The sequence below is a fragment of the Primulina tabacum genome, chromosome 14 (assembly GCF_025594145.1).
Source record: "Primulina tabacum isolate GXHZ01 chromosome 14, ASM2559414v2, whole genome shotgun sequence".
NCBI lineage: Eukaryota > Viridiplantae > Streptophyta > Magnoliopsida > Lamiales > Gesneriaceae > Primulina > Primulina tabacum.
The window spans coordinates 3,327,384-3,350,623 of NC_134563.1; the positions used below are offsets into that span (position 1 = coordinate 3,327,384).

Genomic DNA, 23,240 nt, shown 5'->3' on the forward strand with positions numbered 1-23,240 from the left:
ACAAACATTTCAAGAACGAAGTTATTAAATTGTCATTTCTAGTTTTACATCGATCCTAACCGTAATTATAAAGAACTGAAATGAGTCGATATGAACAATTTTAACATTTTTAGCAAAATTGAGAAAGTAATGTTATGATCAATTATCCTCGATTCAGAACCGAAGAAGATAAACTGTTACAATAATTTTTTTTTTTTTCTGGTTTCTCTTTTATTCTGAATAATTGTCTTAGACGCTTTTTTTTAATTTAATAATTAGACTGTTCTCTTTTTATAATTCACCCATTATTCCTCCTCAAAATGAGATTACAATATAAGACGTACAAAGAATTAATTATATTAGGGATTGGTAATAAGTAAATAACTTCCACTTAAGTCTCCTTAGTTTATTTATAGACAACTTTTGTGAGACGATATCACGAGTCGTATTTTGTGAGACATATCTCTTATTTGGGTCATTCGTGAAAAAGTATTACTTTTTATGCTAAAAGTATTACTTTTTATTGTGAATATCGGTAAAATTGACCCGTCTCACACATAAAGATTCATGAGACCGTCTCACAAGAGACCTACTTTTATTTATATGTTGTCAATGTTTATAATTATTAGTCCTTTTCATGTTTACCCACTCAGGTATCAAGGTTTTGTCCAACTAATATTGAGAAATAACGACTTTAATTTAATTTCACGAAGTCATAACTTTTACATTTTTAAAGTCGACTCTCTTTCAATTTTCAAATGTTCAAGTGTATCCCGTTGTAATGAAAATAGTTAGAGGTGATATATAGTAAAATATCGAACCGAAAATTATATATCATACCGAAAATTATGGTATAAGAAAATTCATACCGATACCGTAGTATACCGAAAATTTCGGTATATATAACTAACATATCGATTATACCGAAATCATACAATATACCGAAAATTTTGATACGGTATCAGTATTATCGTTTTTATATCGAAAAAACCTTATATTTTTAAAATTTTATAAATTTATTGTTTATAATATTTTAAAATTTTATATATTTTTCGGTATTTCGGTATATACCAGAATTTTCAAATGACATATCATTATCGTACCGAAAAATTCGGTATTGTTACCGTATCATACCGAAATCTTAGGTATACCGAAAATTCTGTAATTAAACATTTTTTCGATACAATAATCTCGATATACCGAAAATTCGTTATTTTTGTCCTGCCTCTAAAAACAGCTTCGTCAATTCATACTGATGTACATTTATTTTGGTAAAGTTGAATTTTTTTATACCTCTATTATAAAAAATTCTTCGTGTGTAGGCATATGCTTACAAATTGTTTGCTTTTGATATTAGGCTCAAGTTTGTATAATCAAGCCATCCTGTACATGGGGTCAATTTTTGTTTTTTGTGCGTTATATTTGATACCTACGTATTTATTCTAGAACAGTCAAAAGATGTAATATAGTTTTATAACTAATAATAACCAAATATATAATATAAAATTAGACAAAATAATAATAAACAATTATTATTTAATAAATATATAATATGTAAATGCATGACAATGCACTGACATACACCAATTCACATGCCCTCGCCTAATACAACAAGAGCTCCCGCATCTTCAAAATATCTTCTATCTTGAATTGGTCACACTCAGACCTCGAAATTCAAAAGAGATCGAAATTCTCAAACATATATTATTATTATTATTATTATTATTATATGCCAGTAATTTTGTACACTTCATATATTTTTATTTAATTAAATTAATTTCTATCTTTTTACAATATAAATTCAGATAAAAAAATATTACAAAAAAAATAATACATATGCGAATTCTTTTCAAAAATCCATATATACACATAAAAAATGATAAAAAAATACAAATCACAAGGTTGGAAATGTAAATTTACTGTTAATCAGTATAAAAATGGAAAAATAAATTTATTCTAAATGTTGAAGAAATTATAATAATAAATGAACCGATTGATGAAATTTAGAAACAAACACGGCCTTCAAATGGAACACTAGCTGTCTCCTTCCAAGCCATTCGTAGCCACGTACACCGAAACTTCTCGTTCTTTCTTTGGCCTTTTATTCTTCTTTTCCTCATTCTAAGCTATCTTCTCCAAGGTTCCCCCTTTTACTCTCAATTTCATAATCCGAACTTTCTAGAATTGACTGGCGTACGTTTTTTTTTTACAATTTTGATTCAGATCTACCTCTGAATTTGAATCTGGATTGGATTTTGTAAGTATTGGATTGATATTGATTTTACTTTTTTTTTGTTGATTTTTTAATGTGATTTCGTGTGGATTTGGTGGTTGTTTCAGGTGGAGGGAGGAGCGGGATGGCTCGGAACGGCGGCGGAGGTGATTCCGCGGCCGGAGAGACCTCTAGGATGCTTCCGACGCCGTTTTTGACCAAGACCTATCAGCTCGTGGACGACCCCGCCATTGATGACGTCATCTCCTGGAACGAGGACGGATCGACGTTCATCGTTTGGAATCAGACGGAGTTCGCCAGAGATTTGCTCCCCAAGTATTTCAAGCACAACAATTTCTCCAGCTTCGTTCGCCAGCTCAACACTTACGTTAGCTTTAGTCTATAGTTTTTTTTTTCACGAAGGATCTTTTGTTGTGTTTAATTAATTTGTTTTTGTTGATGAATTCATAGGGATTTAGGAAGGTTGTACCTGATCGATGGGAGTTCTCCAACGACTGCTTCCGACGAGGGGAGAAGAATCTTCTGGGCGATATACAGCGCCGGAAAGTCTCGACACATTCACCTACCGCGGCGGCAGCCCCGCCGATACTTCCCGTGGCGACTCCAGATGTACTTCCTGTGGCAGTGTCTCCGTCCGACTCCGGCGAGGAACAGGTACTTTCCTCCTCCAACTCTCCCGCCGTGGTCCGCGAATTCAGCGGCAGCGCGTTGGAGTTGATGGGCGAAAACGATAGATTGAGAAAGGAGAACGTCCATCTCAACAAAGAGCTGAACCACATGAAGAACATGTGCAACAATATATACGATTTAATGTCAAATTACTCCAACACCACCAGTAGCAGTAGAATCGACAACCAACACCACATCAGTCAGCAAAATTCGGCAGAGAACACTTTAAAGCCGTTGGATCTGCTGCCGATGGCAAGATCCTGCGACGAAATGGACATCACCGCCGAATTGGTGAGCGTCGCGGAGTTGAACAACATCAGATCCGCGGCTGAGGAAATCAGCGCTAGGCTGTTCGGTGTGCCCATAGGATTGAAACGAGGAAGGGAAGGCGAAGGTAGTTCGTCGGGACACGAAATGGATTTACAGCTGCAGCAGGGTGATGATATCAAATCTGAGCCGTCGGATCAGGGAGACGACCAGGGGTCCTCGTGGCTGAAGCGGAGTAACTCGAGGATGGGATAGGAATGGACGGTCATGATTAGCGTAGAGGAGTATTAGATCAGATCAGATCAGATCACGTGGCTTGTTTTTTTCTTTTAAATTTAATATTTTTGTAATTTTAAATTGATGCCTCTGGACTGGATGGTTCTTTTTTCTCAATGTGATGTCATATAAATAATATATAGTAATTACATTAAGTTGTAGAATGCAGGATAATTAGCAAATAACACGACCAAATTTTTTTAAAAAATAATCTACTTAATTGTATTTGAAATTATTCATACAAATTCGAGATGATTATTATTTTTCAAAAATTTTTAAATTTTTTTCGTTGAATAAATAACGAGCTTGACATGAAAGTTACGTCCGCAAGTTCAATTTGCGTGAAAAATTGTTGCTAGACTTTGGGCGGCGCCAGCCACCATTGACCTTATCAAGTTTTAGGCAAGTAATTTTAACTAGAGATGACATTCGGGCGGAACTAGGGATTTCCACGTATCAAATTTGAAAATTTTCAAACCCATTTAATTTCGAGTTTTTCTCATAGGTTTAAAATTTTGGTAAAAATTTATGTGAGACGGTCTCACAGGTCGTATTTTGTGAGATAAATATCTTGTTTGGGTAATCCATGAAAAAATATTAATTTTTATGTCAAGAGTATTACTTTTTATTGTGAATATCGATAAGATTGATATGTCTCATAGATAAAGATTCGTGAGACGGTGTTTGATGGGCTGTATATTCATATTTATTTGCCAAACTGAGTGTTCCGAATGAATTATTTCCTGTTTGTAGGTGAGAAATGTTCCATTCTTTTGGTTGTCACGTGTTATCATCCGTTTGGTTTGTTTAACAGTGGAAATTATTGACAAGAAGTTGGATTATTTTTCGAATATTACTCTTATTTGCCGAATGTCGATCCCGATGCTCAAAGGATCTTTAGATGATCCATATATTCTCAAATAGGTTTCCAATTTCGAGCCAGTGCAATTTCAGATGTTGTATCTCGTGCTTGAATGAAGGTTGCAAGAAAATCTAGGCTTAGCTAGTAAGCTTGGAGGAGAAAATATGACTGCAATGAGATGAGCTCAGCAAACATCTGTAAACTTTGGTTTGGGAGTTGGGGATTTGAAAAGAAAAGAATGGAAAGAAAAGGAAATTTGAACATATTGTTTGTTTGAGAGATTTCAACGGAAGGAAAAATGTGTTATAATTTTAGAGATAAATTTTCCTTCCAAATGTAAATAGAATGAACTCTTCAAACGGTCAAACTAAGCTTAATTTACAAAGCTGCTTGGTAGGGAGAGAATATGGGGAGAACAAAATGATGTTCCACCTCATTCGAAATACACATATTTGATATACCATTAGAATGAAAATGGCTGTTTCGAATATGACAATAGTCATTCTATTTATTTTGAATTGGTAGTCATTCACTATTATTATAAAAATTATTAAATTTTTATTAATGTCATTTATTATTAATTATAAAAAATTAGTGACAAATATTTATTATCAAAAGATTTTTAAAAATAAAAAGAGAGAATATACATATATAAATAAAAAGTTGGGAGAGAGAGAATGAATAAACTTTATAACAATGCATATTTTCATCGGATGAGTATTTTCTTTCCAAATGTTGTACCAAACAAAATATGAAATGAAAGAAAGTTTCAAGCTATTTTTTTGGGTATTACCCAAATCATGCATTTAAGAGTGGATATTTAATAATAAATATGAGGTTTACTGAAAAATCAATGGACCTACATGTATTGATAAATGTATACCCTTAAATGCATCATCGAGGTAGTACCTTAAGGGCATTATTTTATTTCTGCGAATGAGATTAAGAATATCCATTCCATTCTCACCATATTCTGTCATACCGAACCATCCCTCAAAGTTTCATACTAAAATAGCCGAGGATAACTTTTTGCAGTGTTGTTTTATGTCATGTAGCAAAAGGCCATCTAAGAACTCCCGCTTCCTCTTCCTTTGGTCGAGTGAGTTTGTTCCCAAAAAGTCTTATTCAGGAAGCGGTTAGCTTTGAATTAGAGACTCACAGGATACCGTGAAAGGAGCATCCATCTCATCTTTTGGACGAGTAGATGGTGAGGGCTGGTTTTCCTGAGTAGGAGGTTTCCTAGAACGGTCAGTCAGGTGACTGATCTTGAGTTCAACTCCTCTCCAAGAATATTTATCTCGGTAATTACAGTAAAAAATACGGTGTGTATGCGACTTGTGTCCTTCTTTTGATCCTATGGAAAGCAGCTACCTTGTTACGACTTCACTCCAGTCACTAGCCCTGCCTTCGGCATCCCCCTCCTTGCGGTTAAAGTAAAGACTTCGAGCATGGCTAGCTCGTGATTTATATGAATCATTAATTTTCCTTTCCTGGAGTTTTTCCCTTATTCATATAGTTCCGTATTTAGAAAAAATAAAAAAATTATAAGCACAATAATTGGCTTTCTGATTGCGACTTGAGTGACCCGCGTTGGCAAAGGAAGAGAGTTCTTCTATAGAGAGATATGAGTTGCTATTAGTTCACTTCACCTAGTCTAAAGTCTAGCGCCTAGTCTTGCAAGCAAGGGACACAAAGAATCACCGGAATGAAGACTAATGAAGAGGCTATTTTAGGACTTGTTATCAGCATAGGGTCATAACCCGAAAGAAATGGCCTTTTTGTCATGTCTTTCGCGCTAAAGACTGAGGCAAAAAGAATGAATTTGATCATCTCCTTTTCGAAAAGCTAAAAGTATATTAATTATTTGGTAGCCTCATCAGTCAAATAAAAAAATAGCTCATTCCATTGCTTTGTGGAAACCTTTATTAGAGTACGGGTGCCATTCCTTCTGTCGGTGCATCTATATCCCTTGTAGCTGTGGGTAGGGTTTTTCTTCCATCCATTTATCTAGTTGGAGTGGTTAAATTGGTTAGCACGCCCTTTCGATTGTGGTATCATCAATGGCTGGTTTTATTACGGGACAACTCATGATGTTCATATCGATCTATTTTGCACAAACGTCATTTTTGTTTTTATTCTAGGCGAATACAATATTGAGATTTTTTTCCGCAATACTTACCCAATTCACTGGAAGAGATTTGGGGAGCTAAGACCGAAACACTAATCAGGGGTAACCTCAAGTCCGAGGCCATTGAGGCCTTAAAGTTTTCCACTGGAAATGTGTGGTACTTCATTTCTATTTAAGTAGGCCTTTCTTCCAGCATTGAGAAAGAGACCCGAAAGATCCATCAAATTAGGCTACTTGAGACCAACTGATTATCCAAAACGAGAGCTTAGGCGCCACCGGGCTTATTCCTCAAAGAAGATATTCTATAGCAAGCACCGTCTTTTGTAACAGAAATAGAAGGGTTTTCTTGCTGAAAAGCTCTACTGAGACAAAGATGGGTTATCAAGAACGTAGCGGAGGTAGGATAGACAGTTGGTCAGATCTAATATGGATCATACATGGATGGTAGTTGGAGTCAGCGGCTCTCCCAGGTCCCTCATCTGAGATCCCTGGGGAAAAGGATCAAGTTGGCCCTCGCGAACAACTTGATGCACTATCTCCATTCAACCCTTTGAGCGAAATGCTGCAAAAGAAAAGGAAGAAAAATCCACACGGGATTCCACATGTCTCATGCTACTAAGGTCAGAGCGTAAGGTAGTGATGCTTTCGGCTACTGGACTTTCGCAATCTATGGTACATCATTCTGGCTGCTTCGCCTAACAGCAAAAAGAAAACGAAGAAAACAGAGGGTCTGTTGAATTTCAAGTATTCAGTTTCACCACTAAAATAAGGAGACTTACTTCGCATTTGTAATTGCACAGAAAAGACTCTTCATCTCTGAGAGGTTTGCGAAATTTTTTGAGAAAAAGTCAACTTGAAATCCAATAGTGAATGTAACGTGTATGTTTTTTTTCTTGGAAATAATAGGATTTTTGTAAAAAAAAAAAAATTGGTTTATCGGGTACCCGACGTCATCCATTAGTAATCGAGCATTTTACTACCTGACATGTGCCCACCCCCTAATTCTAGTAGCAGTCTATCAGCAAAAACTTCTTAGTTTTTCTGTACAGGTGATCCGAGTGTTTCAAGTAAATTGCATGGTATTGGCAGTGCTACTGCTACATGAGTTGAATTTGATCAATTCTTGAATGCTTACAATATGGAGTTTATTGCTCATCGAAGTATAAGAGACCTATATAATTTAATGATTTGAGATCAGTAGACGAAAAATTCGACCGTAGTATAGCAAAAGGTTTTTAGTGTGTAACAAGAAACACTTTTCTACGCCAAAAAATACCATTTTTTCCACATTTGATTTGATCCAAATTTGAGTTGAATACTTCTTCTGTCCATCTTCTCTCTCTTTTTAATTACCCACCAATCACCATCCTAGTCTAGTGGCGCGGGGTAATCAAGCTTTACAACCTCATTCACATGCTAAACCAATACCTTGCAGCATTCCTTTCATAATCTTAAACTAGTTCCAATGATCCAATCAGCAGTCTCTCCCAAAGAAGAGTGCCATCCGAGTATCTGCGTAAACGATGTAACGAATTTGGAGAGAGCCATGACAAGTTTGAAGAAAGATTACAAAACAGGGAACTGATAGCTGCTTTGGATCATTTCAACAAGATAAGTCGGCCATCGTGTTAGCGGCAAGCTAAGAATTTCGGCTTCTTATATGCAAGGAGAATTTGGCAACAAGAACTCCTCAAAACGTTGAAAAATCAACCATGTTCCCCGAGGTAGCTGATAAATAGATTGTAAGGTGGAACTTCCCATGATTCCCCATAGTCGAAATGTAAAATATCCCCTGATTTTGGAGCAATAATTCCTTCAACTTCTTTGGCCAATCCAATGCCCATCCTAAAATGCACGATTCTCTCTAATGTTGTCTTCTTCTCCACGGTTATCGTCAGCAATTCATGAATCATGATCACTGCTCTCTTCTCCATCTTTTCTGCGCCTCCAAAGACCTCAAGTCAATAAGTCATACCCTGAAACGTCATCATATGGCGACCAGTACGGCAACCTCTGCCATTTCCAGACTGCAATCTTGTAATACTTTCCAATCTTGAACCCAGGAGGAAAATTAACAATAAATGAAAACCGAACATCCTCTGCATCAGCGCCCTTCTCTCCCTCGCTTTCTCAATCTCAGAAACACCTAAACTTTCATCCCTTTCCACCATTCCAATATACTTGTTCCTAGTCTCATCAGCATCGAACGGTCCAAAGTACTTCGGGTACTTAAAAACTGCCAAGTACTCAAAATCATCGGGTAAGCCAAAATCTTTGCGTACGATCCGCACTTATTCTAACCTAATAAACATGGAAAATCTTGTGAGACCGTCGTATTATTTTTTATTATAAATATCAATATGATTGATTCGTTTATCCGATATGAATCTACTCATTGTCACATATATTATTATTATTATTATTATTATTATATATATATATATATATATATTAGAAAAATGCACGTGCGTTGCACGTAAAAACCTAAACTGTTGAAAATATATGTACGAAATTTTGATAATATTTAAATGAATTAAAACATGGCTAATAACATTTATCAACTGAAACAAACTAAGCCATAAAAAATAAAAAATCATGACCATAGACGGTATATGAATAAGAGAAATTATCTTATCCACTCGAAACACTTTCCAATATGCTTCTTGGTTGATTTTGAGAACTCAACAACTCTTTGTCGTAGTTTATTATAATATGCATATAACTATTTTGGTATGCTCAGCAAGTATCTGATCGTCTTTAACATATATTATGTTATTTACAATACTTATCCGGGATCTGACATGCTCATAGTTTGCTTCTTTATCACGACATTTTTTCGGTTTTCTACATTGTTTTTATCTGATAATCTTATTTTTCCGACTATCTTTTTTGTTGTTAAATGATTTTTCAGCTTTTGACAATCATCAACTATAAATTCTAAGAAAAAATGCTTTTACTCGCGATAAGTTTTCACTGTGACTAAAAGTATGTATAACTTATATATTCTTCAACAACAAAATCAATGAATGATGTTGCACCTTCTTCAAATATTGTGATATTTGTGATATCATTTTTATATATTTAGTATCAATATTATAAACATATAGCTATAAGGTTAATAAATTTTTAACAACTATTTCTCAATCATTGTGAGAAAAATACTTGAAATCTCTTCAAATGGCTATATTTTAAAATTGTGTCCTCATTTAATTTGACGCAATTCAAGAAAGTCATATTGATCGTCATTTTTTGAAAGCTTTGAAATAATGATTGCGTGCATCATGTCATAAGAATGATATAGTTTCAATCTCATTTGTTGCGTTTAGAACATAATATTGTATTATTCATTGAAACAAAACAAATTTTCTTCTATCGAGTTTATATTTTGTTTTATAATATTTTATATCTTATGGAACGATATACAAAATTAATTATTGTATTTTAAAAATCTTGAGAAGAGATACGAATAATGTAATTAAGATATGCATATGAGATATCATTAAAATATACGTCAAAGTATTTGTTTTATTCAATATCACATCTAATAATATAACAATTTAGATTTCATGAGCATTTTATGATAGTCAAAATTAATTTGATGAAATATTGTAGAATTTTATTTGAATTTCAATAGTTGGCTAAGTGAATTTATTTGACGAGGAGTTTTCTATGCTACCATCATATATGTTATTAATTAGCTGGTTAGACACTTTGACTAAAAAAAGAGACAAAAACAATCTCGTAGTCACATCGAAATATATCGAGATAATATTGGAGGAAATAAAGTGAAACTTGCTTAATGTCTCAATAAAATGCACAAAATTGATCTATTATATTGTGTCAACAAAGCTTTAGAATTGTTCTCATACCATTATAAATAGAATAAGAATTATGCACAATTTGTTTTTTATGTATTTCTTTTTCTGAATGAAGAATTTTTTCTTTTTGAAAACTATTTTATTGAGAAATATTGACATTTTATATGACATCCATATGTCGCACAACCATGAAGTAACAACATGATCAATATATAACACTTAACGTACACATACAATTCTTCAATTTCTTCTTCATTGTGCTTCGTTTAAATTTAAATCTGAATCATTCTTGATCTTAATATTTCGCTTTAAATATGATTTAATATATATGTATATGTTTCATGTTACTTAGTTGGACTTAATTTCAAATATCTATAAAAAAATATGCTTGAATTATATCATACAGAAATTATGACATAGTATATAGGACCGCGCTTGCCGCTTTACCAAAATTTATAGATAGTAGTAATGGTGCAACTCAAATCTTTTAAACCGCACAGCAGCTCAAGCACCACGGTTCGGCCGCTCTACCAAGCAGGGACAATTATTGCACCCGACAATATCCCTCCCAATAATTGCACTCCTTGCAATCAATGGGAATCGAACACGTGACCTTGACTCTGATACCAATTGTAGGGCCGAGCGCTTGCCGCTTTACCAAAGCTATAGCTAGTAGTAATGGTGCAACTCAAATCTTTTAAACCGCACAGCAGCTCAAGCACCACGGTTCGACGGCTCTACCAAGCAGGGACAATTATTGCACCCAACATAGTAATACACAACATTATTTTTTTTATTTAACATGTCTTTTTTTTTTCATCCACTATATTTGTCTTAACTTTTTTGTTCAAAAGTTGACGCATTTCGTAGACTATATGTATGAAAAACCAAGAAATTATATAATTTACAGAAACCATTTATTATTCTCTTCGTAGAACAGAAGACCCAAAATACGTGGCTTTGATTGGTATACTTTCATACTTATTTTTATATAAACAACAAGACACATCATATAGTATCAGAAAAATCAATTACCGTCAACAATACTAACCAAAACGAATAAAAAAATCATAACACAAACAACCTCGATAAAAAAAAATGATAACTCAAAGTTTAAAAATAATTTATTTAGTACAATAACAAAGAAATTGAAGTATATACGAGCAATAAAAAGCATAAATCACTTTCAAATTAAATATTAACTCATATTATTCACAATTTGTATAAATTTTCCAATATTTTTTTCAAATAAAGAGAAGACACTTTATTAATGTCATCGTTTTATAGATATTCATTCCACTTCTTTAAAAAAACACAAATGAAAAATGGTGCCTTGAAATCATAACAAAACCATTTAGAAAAGCAGCCGTAAAAATATAATTCAAAGTCACACAATTTTTCTTAAACCATAGAAAAATATTATACTATTGACAAAATATATATAGCAACAACAAAGCATGTGTTAACTTGTGATATAATTAAAATTTAGAATCATGCATAATCATTGAATTAGAACAAAATCGCATGCCAAAAATATACTGGATATTATATATTTTAATAATTTATCCATATTTGTCGTTCATCAGAGGACTCTTAGACCTACCAAATTTTGTAGTTCACCTATTATTTTCATAATAAATAATATTACAAAAATAATATAAGCAAGAAAATAAAAACTCAAATTAAAATGCCTTCTATCAATCTAAGTAAAAAAAATTGATTAGAGAATATAATAATGTCGTAAAAAAATTAAATATTGATTTATAGACAGAAGTTTGGAAATACATTTGCCCCAATAAATAAAAAATATTATCTCTTGATATTCTGAGACATAAGGTAAAAACGAAGAAATATTTCAATTTTTTTAATATTTTGTAAGTCACTTCAAACTAAGTAATCTAAGCAAACAGAAAACATGCATTATGTGTTTAAAAATTAACAAAATATCTCAACAATAAAAAATTGAAAAATAACCATTTTTGTTGGATATTTGATTTTGTTTCTCTTTTCTTTGTGCAAACAAACAAATCACATAAACAATCCAAACACAATTACATGATCAATACAAATGACATATAACAATCAAACATGTTAACGCTAGGGTAAAAAAATTTCTCTCATTGCAAGAACAAAAAATGATCAAATGGAGCATATTATTTAGTAATATTTTTTTAGCAGTATTTATAAAAAAATTGACTAAATAACTTAAAAACAGTGTTTGAAATCACTTACAGACAAACATTTCTCTCAATCACATATCTCTATTGACACATAAAGAGTCTGAAAATATTTTTATTCCAAATGGGAGAAAGAAATTTTGTATGACATTAATATTTATTAATAATTTATTTTTATTCAGTCCGACTCATCTCCCTTTGTCTTCATATTATTATTTGACGACAATATATAAATTTAAGTAATTAAAATTAAATTTAAAAGTAAATTAAAATAATAATTAGTTTGATTGAGTTAAATACACTATTAATGATCTTATTAAACTATGATAAAAAAATGGCTTAAATAACATCATTAACATGATAAATTGTAAAACAAAAAAAATAATAATAATATAATAGTAAGATCACAAATGAAAGTCATATATTTAATAGATTAATTAATAGATAATATATTATTTAGTAATATGTATTTAGCATCATATATTGAAAATTGATTAAATAACTTAAATGTTTGCAATGAAATCACTTACATATAAACATTTTCTCCTAATCACGTATTTTTGTTGATACATAAGTAATCTATATATATCTACCTTCTAAATGGGAAAAAAATGTTTTATATGACCTTAATATTTATTAATAATTTAATTTTATTTAATCACACTCATCTCTATTCGTTTTCCCATTATTACCTTAATGTTCGTAATATTAACAATTTATTTAAATTTATAACATTATGATATTGATTTTCTGTGAATTTGATGTCAATGTAAATATTAAAGTAAATAATTTTAAATTTAAAAATAAAAATATATTAATGATTATTATCAAATGAATAGATGAAAAAAACAAAAAAATAAATATGTATTTATGATAGTGATTTTATGTGAATTTGATGTCAATGTAAATATTAAATTAATTAATTTTAAATTTAAAAATAAAAATATATTAATGATTATTATTAAATGAATAGATGAAAAACAAATAAAAAATAAACATGTATTTATGATAGTGATTTTATGTGAATTTGATGTCAATGTAAATATTAAAGTAATTAATTTTAAATTTAAAAATAAAAATGTATTAATGATTATTATTAAAAGAATATATGAAAAAGAAAACATGTAGTAATTAATTTTAAATTTAAAAATAAAAATATATTAATGATTATTATTAAATGAGTAGATGAAAAACAAAAAAAAAATAAACATGTATTTATGATAGTGATTTCCTGTGAATTTGGTGTCAATGTAAATATTAAAGTAATTAATTTTAAATTTAAAAATATACAGATTATTAGTATATAAATATAGATATAGATTAAACCTCGACATATAAATTTATAATTTCTTATTTTCTGTTTTCTTAAATATAAATTTTTTGTATTATTTATTTTAATAAAAGAATGTTTCTGTTTTGTTAAATATAAATTTTTTGTATTATTTATTTTAATAAAAGAATGTATAACACTATTACAATTATTTGTAAGGTATTTTCACAAAACCAATTAATTTTATAAATAATATTATTATATATTGAAATTTTTTGTATTATTTATTTTAATAAAAGAATGTTTCTGTTTTGTTAAATATAAATTTTTTGTATTATTTATTTTAATAAAAGAATGTATAACACTATTACTATTATTTGTAATGTATTTTCACAAAACCAATTAATTTTATAAATAATATTATTACATATTGATTATTTTAATAAAAGAATGTATAACACTATTACTATTATTTGTAAGGTATTTTCACAAAACCAATTTAATTTATAAATAATATTATTACATATTGATTCGAATCATTAGTTGTTGAACAAATACTTTGATATTATTTGTAGTCATGCCATGAAATTGAGTGAAAGAGTAATAAATAATAATTAATGAATGGATTAATAATAATCAACTAATTACATAAAAGGAAGACAAAGTGTCGTTAGAGTACAATTTTAACGAGGATAATAAAAAAAATTCACAATTCAATCTGTATATTCATATAGATATAAAATAGATATAAAGAAAACGAAAAGCGTGACGAGCTCGAGGGAGATTTTTCCGCTGAGTGAAAAAACAGATGGGTACATAATGGATATACCACAGCCAAACTACATATACTAAGAGATATAGAAAAGTCCAGTTTCTGGAGTGCCCAGGCCATTTATATGACGTAACTTGCAGTTACCTCCTAATCTCAATTATCTCCAAGTCCACCGCCTCGCTGTCCCCTACAACCCGCTCCACGTCAGCAAAGATCCGAGATTTGTGACACGTGGCGGCCTATCAGGAGAAGCGGCTGTTCAAATACTTTTGAACACTCAAAAGGTGATCTTACCTACTCCATAGGGGAACAGAGCAACAACTCTTGCCCTGTTTTTGTATGCAATAAAGAATCAGAGCCATTTATAAATTTAGGCTTAATTTCTAGAAGAAGAAAGTTGGTTTCTTTTCCCAGAAAAAGAGAATTTGCCATGGAAAGGGAGGTTGTAGAGGACAGGGTAGATAAACGCATGAACCCGTCAGCAGGGAGAAGCAATTGGGTATCATGGTTGATTCCGATTTTTGTTCTGGCTAATATTGCGGTGTTTGTGGTCGAGATGTATGTGAATAATTGCCCCAAGCGTATCAGGAACAGGGCTACCAGTTTCGGGGCTGATGATGACAAGTGTGTGGCCAGGTTTCTTGGGAGATTCTCTTTCCAGCCACTCACGGAGAATCCTTTGTTCGGGCCTTCTTCTTCAGCGTAAGAACCGCGATATGTTTCTATTCAATTTTGACTCGGCGTTTTATGAATTTATTGCTGTTGGTTTAGTTGTTTGAGGTCAAATCTGTGTTGAATTGGCTGAAAATTTTGTGGGTTGATTTAGTTTTTGCTTGTCTCGAGCCGAAATTTTTCACTTGGATATTATATTACGTATGTTGTTTGTTATATAGTTACCCTCTTTATATTGGATTCAAGAGCAAACTGTTCCACATCTTCTTCTTGTTCTTAATATTATAGATTAGATAACATGGGCGCTCTTAATTGGGCTAAAGTTGTGCATCAAAATCAAAGCTGGAGGCTTATTTCATGTATATGGTTACATGCTGGTCTTATACACCTTCTAGTAAACATGATGTGCCTTGTCGTAATCGGCATACGCCTCGAGCAACAATTCGGGTTTGGTATTGCTCTTTTTTCCGTCAAGATTCAAAGTTGTGAACATGCTTGTGCATTTTAACTGGGTGATTCTGTTTGTATGGCAGTTCGAATTGGCGTCATCTATTTGTTATCTGGTGTTGGTGGGAGTATATTGTCTTCCTTGTTTATTCAAAACCGAATCTCTGTTGGGGCATCTGGCGCTCTTTTTGGACTTCTTGGAGCCATGCTTTCCGAGTTGATTTCGAACTGGTCTATATATAGTAACAAGGTGGACTACTTGTCTTTATCTCACATTGAATTTGAGACTAAGGTTTGTTCAATGACGATGATAATCAGTTATTTCGTTTTGTACAGGTTGCGGCTTTGGTGACACTTATCGTGATAGTTGTGATAAATTTAGCACTTGGCATTCTTCCACATGTGAATAATTTTGCGCATATAGGTGGATTCTTAACTGGGTTCCTCCTCGGATTTATTCTACTGCCTCGTCCCCAACTCGGGTGGATTGGGCGACACAATCTTCCGGTTCACACTAGACCTCGATCCAAATACAAAGCTTCCCAATACGTGTTGGGGCTGCTTTCTTTGATTCTCGTAATTTCAGGGTATGTGCTTGATGCCCTTTTGCTTTTTCTACCGTGAGAAATGAAAAACTATATTTTATATAATACTAATACCATGCTATAAATTTGAAATGGTTTCAGTTAGAAAGATAAACAATTATATTTATTCCAATCTATTTTCATCTGTATAAAGATGTCATGGTTGTGATCTAAACTAAAACAAATTAAAGAGAATTTAGCTCTCCATGAGTAACAGTTTATCTTCACCGTATTTCTTTGTTAGCCGATGATCTTTGGTTGTGTATGCAGTTTTACGGTAGGTCTAGTGATGGTGTTTCGAGGGGAAAACTTGTATGAACGGTGCCACTGGTGCCGTTATGCAAACTGTGTTCCTACCTCGAAATGGAAATGCGACGAATGATAAAGAATCAGCGACAACTCAAGGCTTTGGATAGTAAAATCATTTTCATGTTTACAGAATACTTGTATATGCTTTAGTTCTTGTTCCCTGTATGTTTCTTTCATTCTCAGCTCGTGTAGGAATTCTATTTGGTAATTGTGAGCCAGCAGAGAACATTAAACTATGATTGTTAATCAATTCATGTAGTCAAACATTTGTACACGATGAATTCAGCACAAGGCACAAACAGGATTACACTAAAGCCAATCTTAGAAAACAAGAAAATGTCGCACTCAGAAGTTCACATCGTAGCTCTGGATGAACGTTGTATGGACTCTTCTTAAAGTTTACGGAGTCATGATTTGAATTGCAACCTTTGGTAGAAAGCTATCACTATAGCTTGTGGCCATAGGTCGAATTAATACCGACAGCACTACCATGAGAACCTTGCCTCTTTTGACCCGAGTTCGGGTAAGTGTTGATCATATGGTTCGATGGTAGAGTTGAACCCTTCTCAGAATAGACATCCGATTCCCAAATATGACTACCAAACTTCTGGTTCATGCCTAGTTCCTTGAAATGCATCCTCTGCTTAGGCACGCTATGAGACCTAACTTTAGCCCGGGATGATTCTGTGTTGGCCATATAACTAGGATGGCCAAGGTAATCACCAAACACACTTCTAGAACATTCACTTTTCGTGGGCGTAAACGTCCCTCTCAGGTTTCCAGTTACCCTAGACGACCCAGAATGAAACTTGGGGCTATTCTCAGCCGTCCATGCTGCAAGTTGATCACTTTCTGGAGTAAAGTTTGGTGATATTACAGACGAGACTTCCTCAGAAGATATACTAGGATTCGGTTTCTGAAGTTTGGTTGAAAGTTTTGGAAACGAACCCATTTTTGAGTATTCTTGTCCTGTATCTTGGTTCCAAGATGAGTAATTTTGGGAAGTGGCGAGGGCTTGGCTAGATCTTCTGGTATTATGGTGAGGTTTCCACGTATCTATTTCAAGAATCTTGTCAATTCTCTCGTCTTCGCCGTGTTTCGTTGTGAAGGACGTGTCGAAGCGGTTGTTCAACGTGCATTGTTCCATCCATTGATCTAACCAGTTACGGTTAGAAGCTATACGAGAGGTCTCTTTGTTGGTATAGTTACCAGTTCGTGGTCTTGTATTGTATTGCTGCGTTTTCAAGAAACCAAAATACATGTTAACAATTAAACTCCGAGTACTGGGGTGGATTCCCCCCCTTTTCAGTTCCTTTTTAATTTTTTTTTTTCCAAAAATGGATCTCGAAATATGCATTAATATAATAAAAAAATCTGAGAAAATGCAGCATAATAGATCAGTCTACGACGAACTTGTTTAATTCACCTGAAGAAACGATCCCTCGTGTTTGGAATTATTCAATCTGTGTTCGTGCTTCCTTTGATTCACAACTCCCTGCAGATTATCACAAACAACAAAGTATGCTTCACTCTTGTATCCGAAGTTCGTGCTCGATTCGAGTAAAGGGAAGCTACACTCACAGGATGGCGAGCATTAGAGTGCTTCATACTGGACAAAGAAGACTCTGACCCGTGAGCTCGATGTGCAGTGGCTCGAGCCTGGATTCGAGCCATTGCTTGCATACGCTTGAGCATATTCGCACTTTGTTTCCTAACAATATGTCCTCTAACCAACGCTTGAAGCTTCACCAGTCCCTTAAGTGCCCTCAATGCCCTCCTAGCCTATAAAACACATGTTGAGAAGCAGCATATTTCACATTTTAAATTAAATTTAAATAGATAATTGAGTTTAATTGTCCATAGAATTTTAAAAAAAGATCTTTTAAGATTCTCATAATCAAAGTTTCACCGGCGAATCATTCGGGCGTAGACAAATCTTTTCAAGAAATGAACTAAATCTACCAGTGCTCCACAATTTTTCCCATTCAAGATTCACTTCGATTTAAGAATTCAATTGAGCGTAATTTATTACGTTTTGGGACGATTTGTATACAAAACTAAAATATTTTCATTTCAAGAATGAGAAAAATATAATATGAAGAACAAGTTAAAAAAAAAGGTTATTTTTCACATCAAAGAGGAAAAAGTAACATATTCACTAACCAAATAAGCTCGGAAGGTCGACTGAATCTTGACAGCAGCCGCGAAGCACCTCCGGTCAATGCTGCCATAGGGCGCGGGAGCTGAGCTTCTGCCACTCCCACCCCCACTGGTCAACCTAACCACTTCAGCCGCCGCCTGAGCCGCAGCAAGAGCCGCCTCCGCCACGGCCGCAGTTGCCGCCGCCACCGCTATGGCGTGCTTGTTAGCATCCAATCCCTCAGCAAACGGGCCCGCCGAAGCACCCTCCCCATTCTTCAACTTAGCAGAATGTTCAGCCGGCATCGAGATAGCCCATTTTCCCTTCTTCCTCTCCTTCGCCGGTGCACATTCCGGCGACTTTTTGGAGCCTAAAAGAGAGCGGAGCCACTTACCGGTCTTGCCCATACAATTTTTTGAACATTTTCTAGAGGAACAGAGCTTTGATGCAAGCCGAGGGGTATTTATTACATTGTGGAGAAGAATATAGAAAGACGCGCTAAAGAGGCGAGTGAAGTGGACGTATGGTGGCGGTAGTTGGAAGGTGGGAGCCCTTGAGATTTTAAAGCAAACGACAATTGACAGGTAAGAGTAAGATCTTGGTCCGTTCAACTTTTGTTCGATCATTAAAAAAATTCGATAAAAAAAAATTCTATCGAATATTTTTTTAAAAAAAAAAACTTTACAATTTTTACAACTACTTATTAAAATTTTAGGGGTAAAACGAGATTTGGAAAAAAATATCTATTCACAATTTCAATCTATCTATTCACAATTTTCAATCTATCGATTCATATTTACAATAAAAAATAATATTTTAATAATAAAAATAATATTTTTCAATCAAAAACATAATATATTACACTATATATTTTTTATAATATAAATAACAAAAAAAATCATACTTTTGTAATAACAAATAATATTTTAATCTTTCATGAATATGCTCGGATTGAATATCTATCTCACAAAATAATCAATGAAAAGATTTTATAGAATTTTTTGTGTTGTATTTTATTACATGAAACTTATTCACAAAAGCTTAAACTATTTTAATTATTAATTTTCAACAATTGACACCTAAAATTAGGCTTAATCACGACTCAGAAACGACAATTTTGGTTCCAATTAAAAGTGTTACTCGAACGAACCGCTTGGATTCAGATTTGGTTCATGTTTCTAACGGCTCCGATACCTCTTTTTAAAGGTTAATGGTCTTATATAAATTTCGAACACGGATATGGCACGACATCCTCGACCGAATTGGGACAACAAATAATCAAATTAGTTAAAGTGATCAACGTGAAAATTGTAGATATATATGTCTTGATTTTTACCAAACTTTAAAATCACTCAATGTGGATATCGGAAAAGGAAATAATATTCAATCTTCCAAAATGTGTCACTCTAGGAAACACGACGCACTTCCATGTGAATTTTACCATCCTTCCAAAAACATGTATTGTAGTGCTTAAAGTTTGCTAACCAATGAAATTGGTCTAACCTAAGTTGGCTTCCCCCAACGATTCAAAAATAAAAATATATTTAGATAAAGTACTTTAAAAACGTTTTTATTATTTTATAAGTGTGAAAATTAATGTGTTGTGTTTGGGGAAAAAAATAAGTTATGAAAATATTTTCAAAAACACTGTTTTTCAAGTATAATTTTTAAAAGGAATATGTCTCTTGTAAGACGGTCTTACGAATCTTTATCTGTGAGATGAGTCAAACCTACCGATATTCACAATAAAAAATAATACTTGTAGCATACAAAGTAATATTTTTTAATGGATGACCCAAACAATAAGAGTGAGTCTCATGTGAGACCGTCTCACGGATCTTAATCTGTGAGACGGGTCAACCCTACCCATATTCACTAAAAAGCAATATTCTTATCATAAAAAGTAATATTTTTTCATGGATGACCCAAATAAAAGATCCGTCTCACAAATACGACCCGTGAGACCGTCTCACACAAGTTTTTGCCAATAAGATATATGTCTCACAAAATACGATCCGTGATACCGTCTCACACAAGTTTTTTCTTTTAAAAAAATAAGTGAGATATATTTTTTGATGTTTTTAGAATAATATGGAAAATTGTTTAAATATATTTTTATCCATGAAAATATTTTTATATAATAGTTGTCTATATATGGGTTTTTTTTTAAAATATTATAAATTAATAAAATCATTGTAAAATGTGACAAATTGTAAAATTTTGTAAAACTAGTACAATCCAGGACTTACTGTCCCGGATTCATATTTTTTAATTTTTTTTTTTAAAAAGGAAAAGAAAGTGGGGGCACGGATTTTAAAAAAAAAATAAAAAGGAGATCGGCGACTGTTTGTGCAAAACCGTCGCCATTGGCGACGGTTTAACCAAAAACCGTCGCTAAGGCAAATCCGTGAAACCCTGTCACGGATTCTAAGAAGCCGTGTGTTTTCAAGTAGAAATGCGGGTATTCTTTCCATCATCGTCGAAAATAATTGTTACTCAGACGTAATTATACGGAACTTGTAATAATATCAACGGACGATGTTAATATCTGAAATAAATGACAAGTATTATAAAAAAAATTACACAAAAAATTACTTCTTAATATATAATTATAATATTATCAACGAAATTAAACATTACATCTTCGTATCTCTTCAAATGAAATTGACGATAAAATCAACAAATAATATTAATATATGATCGAATTAGAAAAGATGGATTTTGCACATATAAATCGAATGAAAGAAATAAGTTGCGAGAATGAATATGAGGAACAATTATTTTCGACGATGATGGAAAGAATACCCGCATTTCTACTTAAAGGAAGAAAACACAAGGAGTGATACGGCTTCTTAGAATCAGTGACAGTTTTTCACGGATTTGCCTTAGCGACGGTTTTTGGTTGGCGACGGTTTTACACAAACAGTCGCCGATCTCCCTTTTATTTTTTTTAAAAATCCGCGCCCCCACTTTCTTTTCTTTTTTTTTTTAAAATAAAAAATAAAAAATCACGGATTACCTTCTATAAGTCCCGAATTGTACTAGTTTTACAAAACCTCACAATTTACCACATTTTTATAATGATTTTATTAATTTATAATATTTTTTTAAAAAGCCGTCTATATATATATATATACACAAAATTTTATAGAAAATTTTAAAAGTTATTTATTCTATATATATATATATATATATATGTAAACAGTATACATGGGAAAAAAAATTAACATTGTGCCCATGTATACTGTTTACATCTCAAATAATTAATGTACGATATGTAAGATACAATTTCGTCCCTTCGTGCCACATGTTATGGTCAGTTGATTTCTATCATGAATTTTAAAGTATAATTTTAAATTTTACTTATTTTATATTATGTATAAACTAATATAAAATTATTTATGTATATGTCATGTAATAAACTAGCACATTTACTTTCCAGAAATTTAGGCGTAACAAAGTAAAAATATAATACTTGAGAATATTTATAAGTTTTGGTGACGTATCTCAGATTCTATAAGTATAGAAGTATTCAAAAAACAAAAGTTTCAGCATACCACATTTCAGAAGACCTCTTGCGAATATTTCAGAAGATCTTTTATAAATTATTAAGGAAAAGACAACGTTTACTAATTTATCCACGGTAAGGAATCGTGTTGTTCGACAGATACCACAAAATAATAACAATATCAGAAATAGGATGTATATGATGTAAAATTGTAAATTTGTGATTTGTCAGAATTAGGTGTTGTTCCAGATGTTGTAACATGCAGCAGAATATTATATTTTATAGCTCAAACTCACTTTAAATAAATAACTTAGACGAGATTAAATTTGCACAAGTATAAATACTTGTGCGATGCCTTATGACAAAAATTAATCACTAGAAAATCAAATCGTTTACAAAAACCAATCACTAGTGATTCTCACTAAAATCAATTTCCTCAATAAGTTGAGAAAATAAAGCTTTCTAAAAACAAATAACCAGAATAAAAATCATTCAAGAAAGCAAAAACTAGATGCCAAAAGTTTGGAGCAACAAAACCCGATTTTCAGCCAACACTTGCACTCGTGTTGTCTGAGATGTCTCCAACATTTACGGCAACACTTGATATCAGCACTCTCCAGAAACAACAACGTACTTGAGAATTATTTGTCTCTAAAAACCGCGAGGTGCAAATTGCACACAATATGCAACAACGAAAACTTTCAAGTGAAGAGCGATAAACACGAGAACAATAGATCGAAGAAAGCCACCACAAAAATCTCTTCACTAAAAATCTCCACGAAATTCTCTCCAATAAAAATTCTTCCACGAAAGTTCTCCTCCAATTAAAATCACGTCCACGAAAAATCCTTTCACGAAAATACCTCACGTTAAAATTTTTCACGAAAATCACCCACGAAAAACACCTTCACGTGAACTCTCTGAATTTTTCTTCTTCTCTCTCAATCCCTTCTCTTTCTATTTTTGAATCTTCATCTCTTATATTTATAATTCACTTCATCTCACAAGGAAATCTAAAAAATAAAGAAATCAAGAGTTAAATTAATAATATTATATCTTCAAGATCTTTATCATAAGTATAATATCTAGAAAAAGAAAACACAATACTCCACATAATATTATCAAGAAT

General features: G+C 32.6%; 3 protein-coding genes and 1 pseudogene across 4 annotated transcripts; 2 read left to right on the top strand and 2 right to left on the bottom strand.

Moving 5' to 3' along the window:
* The first annotated feature begins 1,949 nt into the window (after positions 1-1,949).
* LOC142524606 (heat stress transcription factor B-2a-like) lies at positions 1,950-3,579 on the top strand. Of its 2 annotated transcripts, none has more exons than XM_075628641.1 (3): positions 1,950-2,172; positions 2,320-2,579; positions 2,663-3,579. In XM_075628641.1, exons 2-3 carry the CDS (start codon positions 2,337-2,339, stop codon positions 3,401-3,403), a joined length of 984 nt encoding a protein of 327 aa, XP_075484756.1. In that variant the 5' UTR covers positions 1,950-2,172; positions 2,320-2,336; the 3' UTR covers positions 3,404-3,579. The 2 variants fall into 2 exon arrangements, with proteins under 2 accessions (XP_075484756.1, XP_075484755.1); XM_075628640.1 differs by having other exon boundaries at positions 1,955-2,236.
* A 4,101-nt stretch (positions 3,580-7,680) lies between these two features.
* On the bottom strand, positions 7,681-8,726 carry LOC142525029 (protein ROOT PRIMORDIUM DEFECTIVE 1-like; annotated as a pseudogene).
* Positions 8,727-14,453: 5,727 nt separating this feature from the next.
* On the top strand, positions 14,454-16,984 carry LOC142524153 (RHOMBOID-like protein 3). Its single transcript, XM_075627945.1, has 5 exons — positions 14,454-15,153; positions 15,412-15,575; positions 15,657-15,820; positions 15,907-16,157; positions 16,425-16,984. The coding sequence occupies exons 1-5, from the start codon at positions 14,882-14,884 to the stop codon at positions 16,534-16,536; spliced, it is 963 nt and encodes a 320-aa protein (XP_075484060.1). The 5' UTR covers positions 14,454-14,881; the 3' UTR covers positions 16,537-16,984.
* On the bottom strand, positions 16,687-19,053 carry LOC142524152 (protein IQ-DOMAIN 23-like). The gene is made up of 4 exons (XM_075627944.1): positions 18,627-19,053; positions 18,045-18,245; positions 17,890-17,958; positions 16,687-17,697 (listed from the first exon to the last, which is right to left on the bottom strand). Exons 1-4 carry the CDS (start codon positions 19,008-19,010, stop codon positions 16,909-16,911), a joined length of 1,443 nt encoding a protein of 480 aa, XP_075484059.1. The 5' UTR covers positions 19,011-19,053; the 3' UTR covers positions 16,687-16,908.
* Between the last annotated feature and the right edge of the window lie 4,187 nt (positions 19,054-23,240).

Excerpts from the sequence above, each read along its gene's own strand:
- LOC142524152 (XM_075627944.1), bottom strand. The coding sequence starts at position 19,010 with ATGGGCAAGACCGGTAAGTGGCTCCGCTCTCTTTTAGGCTCCAAAAAG. Across the intron at positions 17,959-18,044 it reads ACTCTAATGCTCGCCATCCT|GGAGTTGTGAATCAAAGGAA; the intron begins GTGAGTGTAGCT and ends GATAATCTGCAG. Across the intron at positions 17,698-17,889 it reads ACGAGGGATCGTTTCTTCAG|CAATACAATACAAGACCACG; the intron begins GTGAATTAAACA and ends TTGAAAACGCAG.
- LOC142524606 (XM_075628641.1), top strand. The coding sequence starts at position 2,337 with ATGGCTCGGAACGGCGGCGGAGGTGATTCCGCGGCCGGAGAGACCTCT. Across the intron at positions 2,580-2,662 it reads TTCGCCAGCTCAACACTTAC|GGATTTAGGAAGGTTGTACC; the intron begins GTTAGCTTTAGT and ends ATGAATTCATAG.
- LOC142524153 (XM_075627945.1), top strand. The coding sequence starts at position 14,882 with ATGGAAAGGGAGGTTGTAGAGGACAGGGTAGATAAACGCATGAACCCG. Across the intron at positions 15,154-15,411 it reads TTCGGGCCTTCTTCTTCAGC|ATTAGATAACATGGGCGCTC; the intron begins GTAAGAACCGCG and ends TTAATATTATAG. Across the intron at positions 15,821-15,906 it reads GGTCTATATATAGTAACAAG|GTTGCGGCTTTGGTGACACT; the intron begins GTGGACTACTTG and ends CGTTTTGTACAG.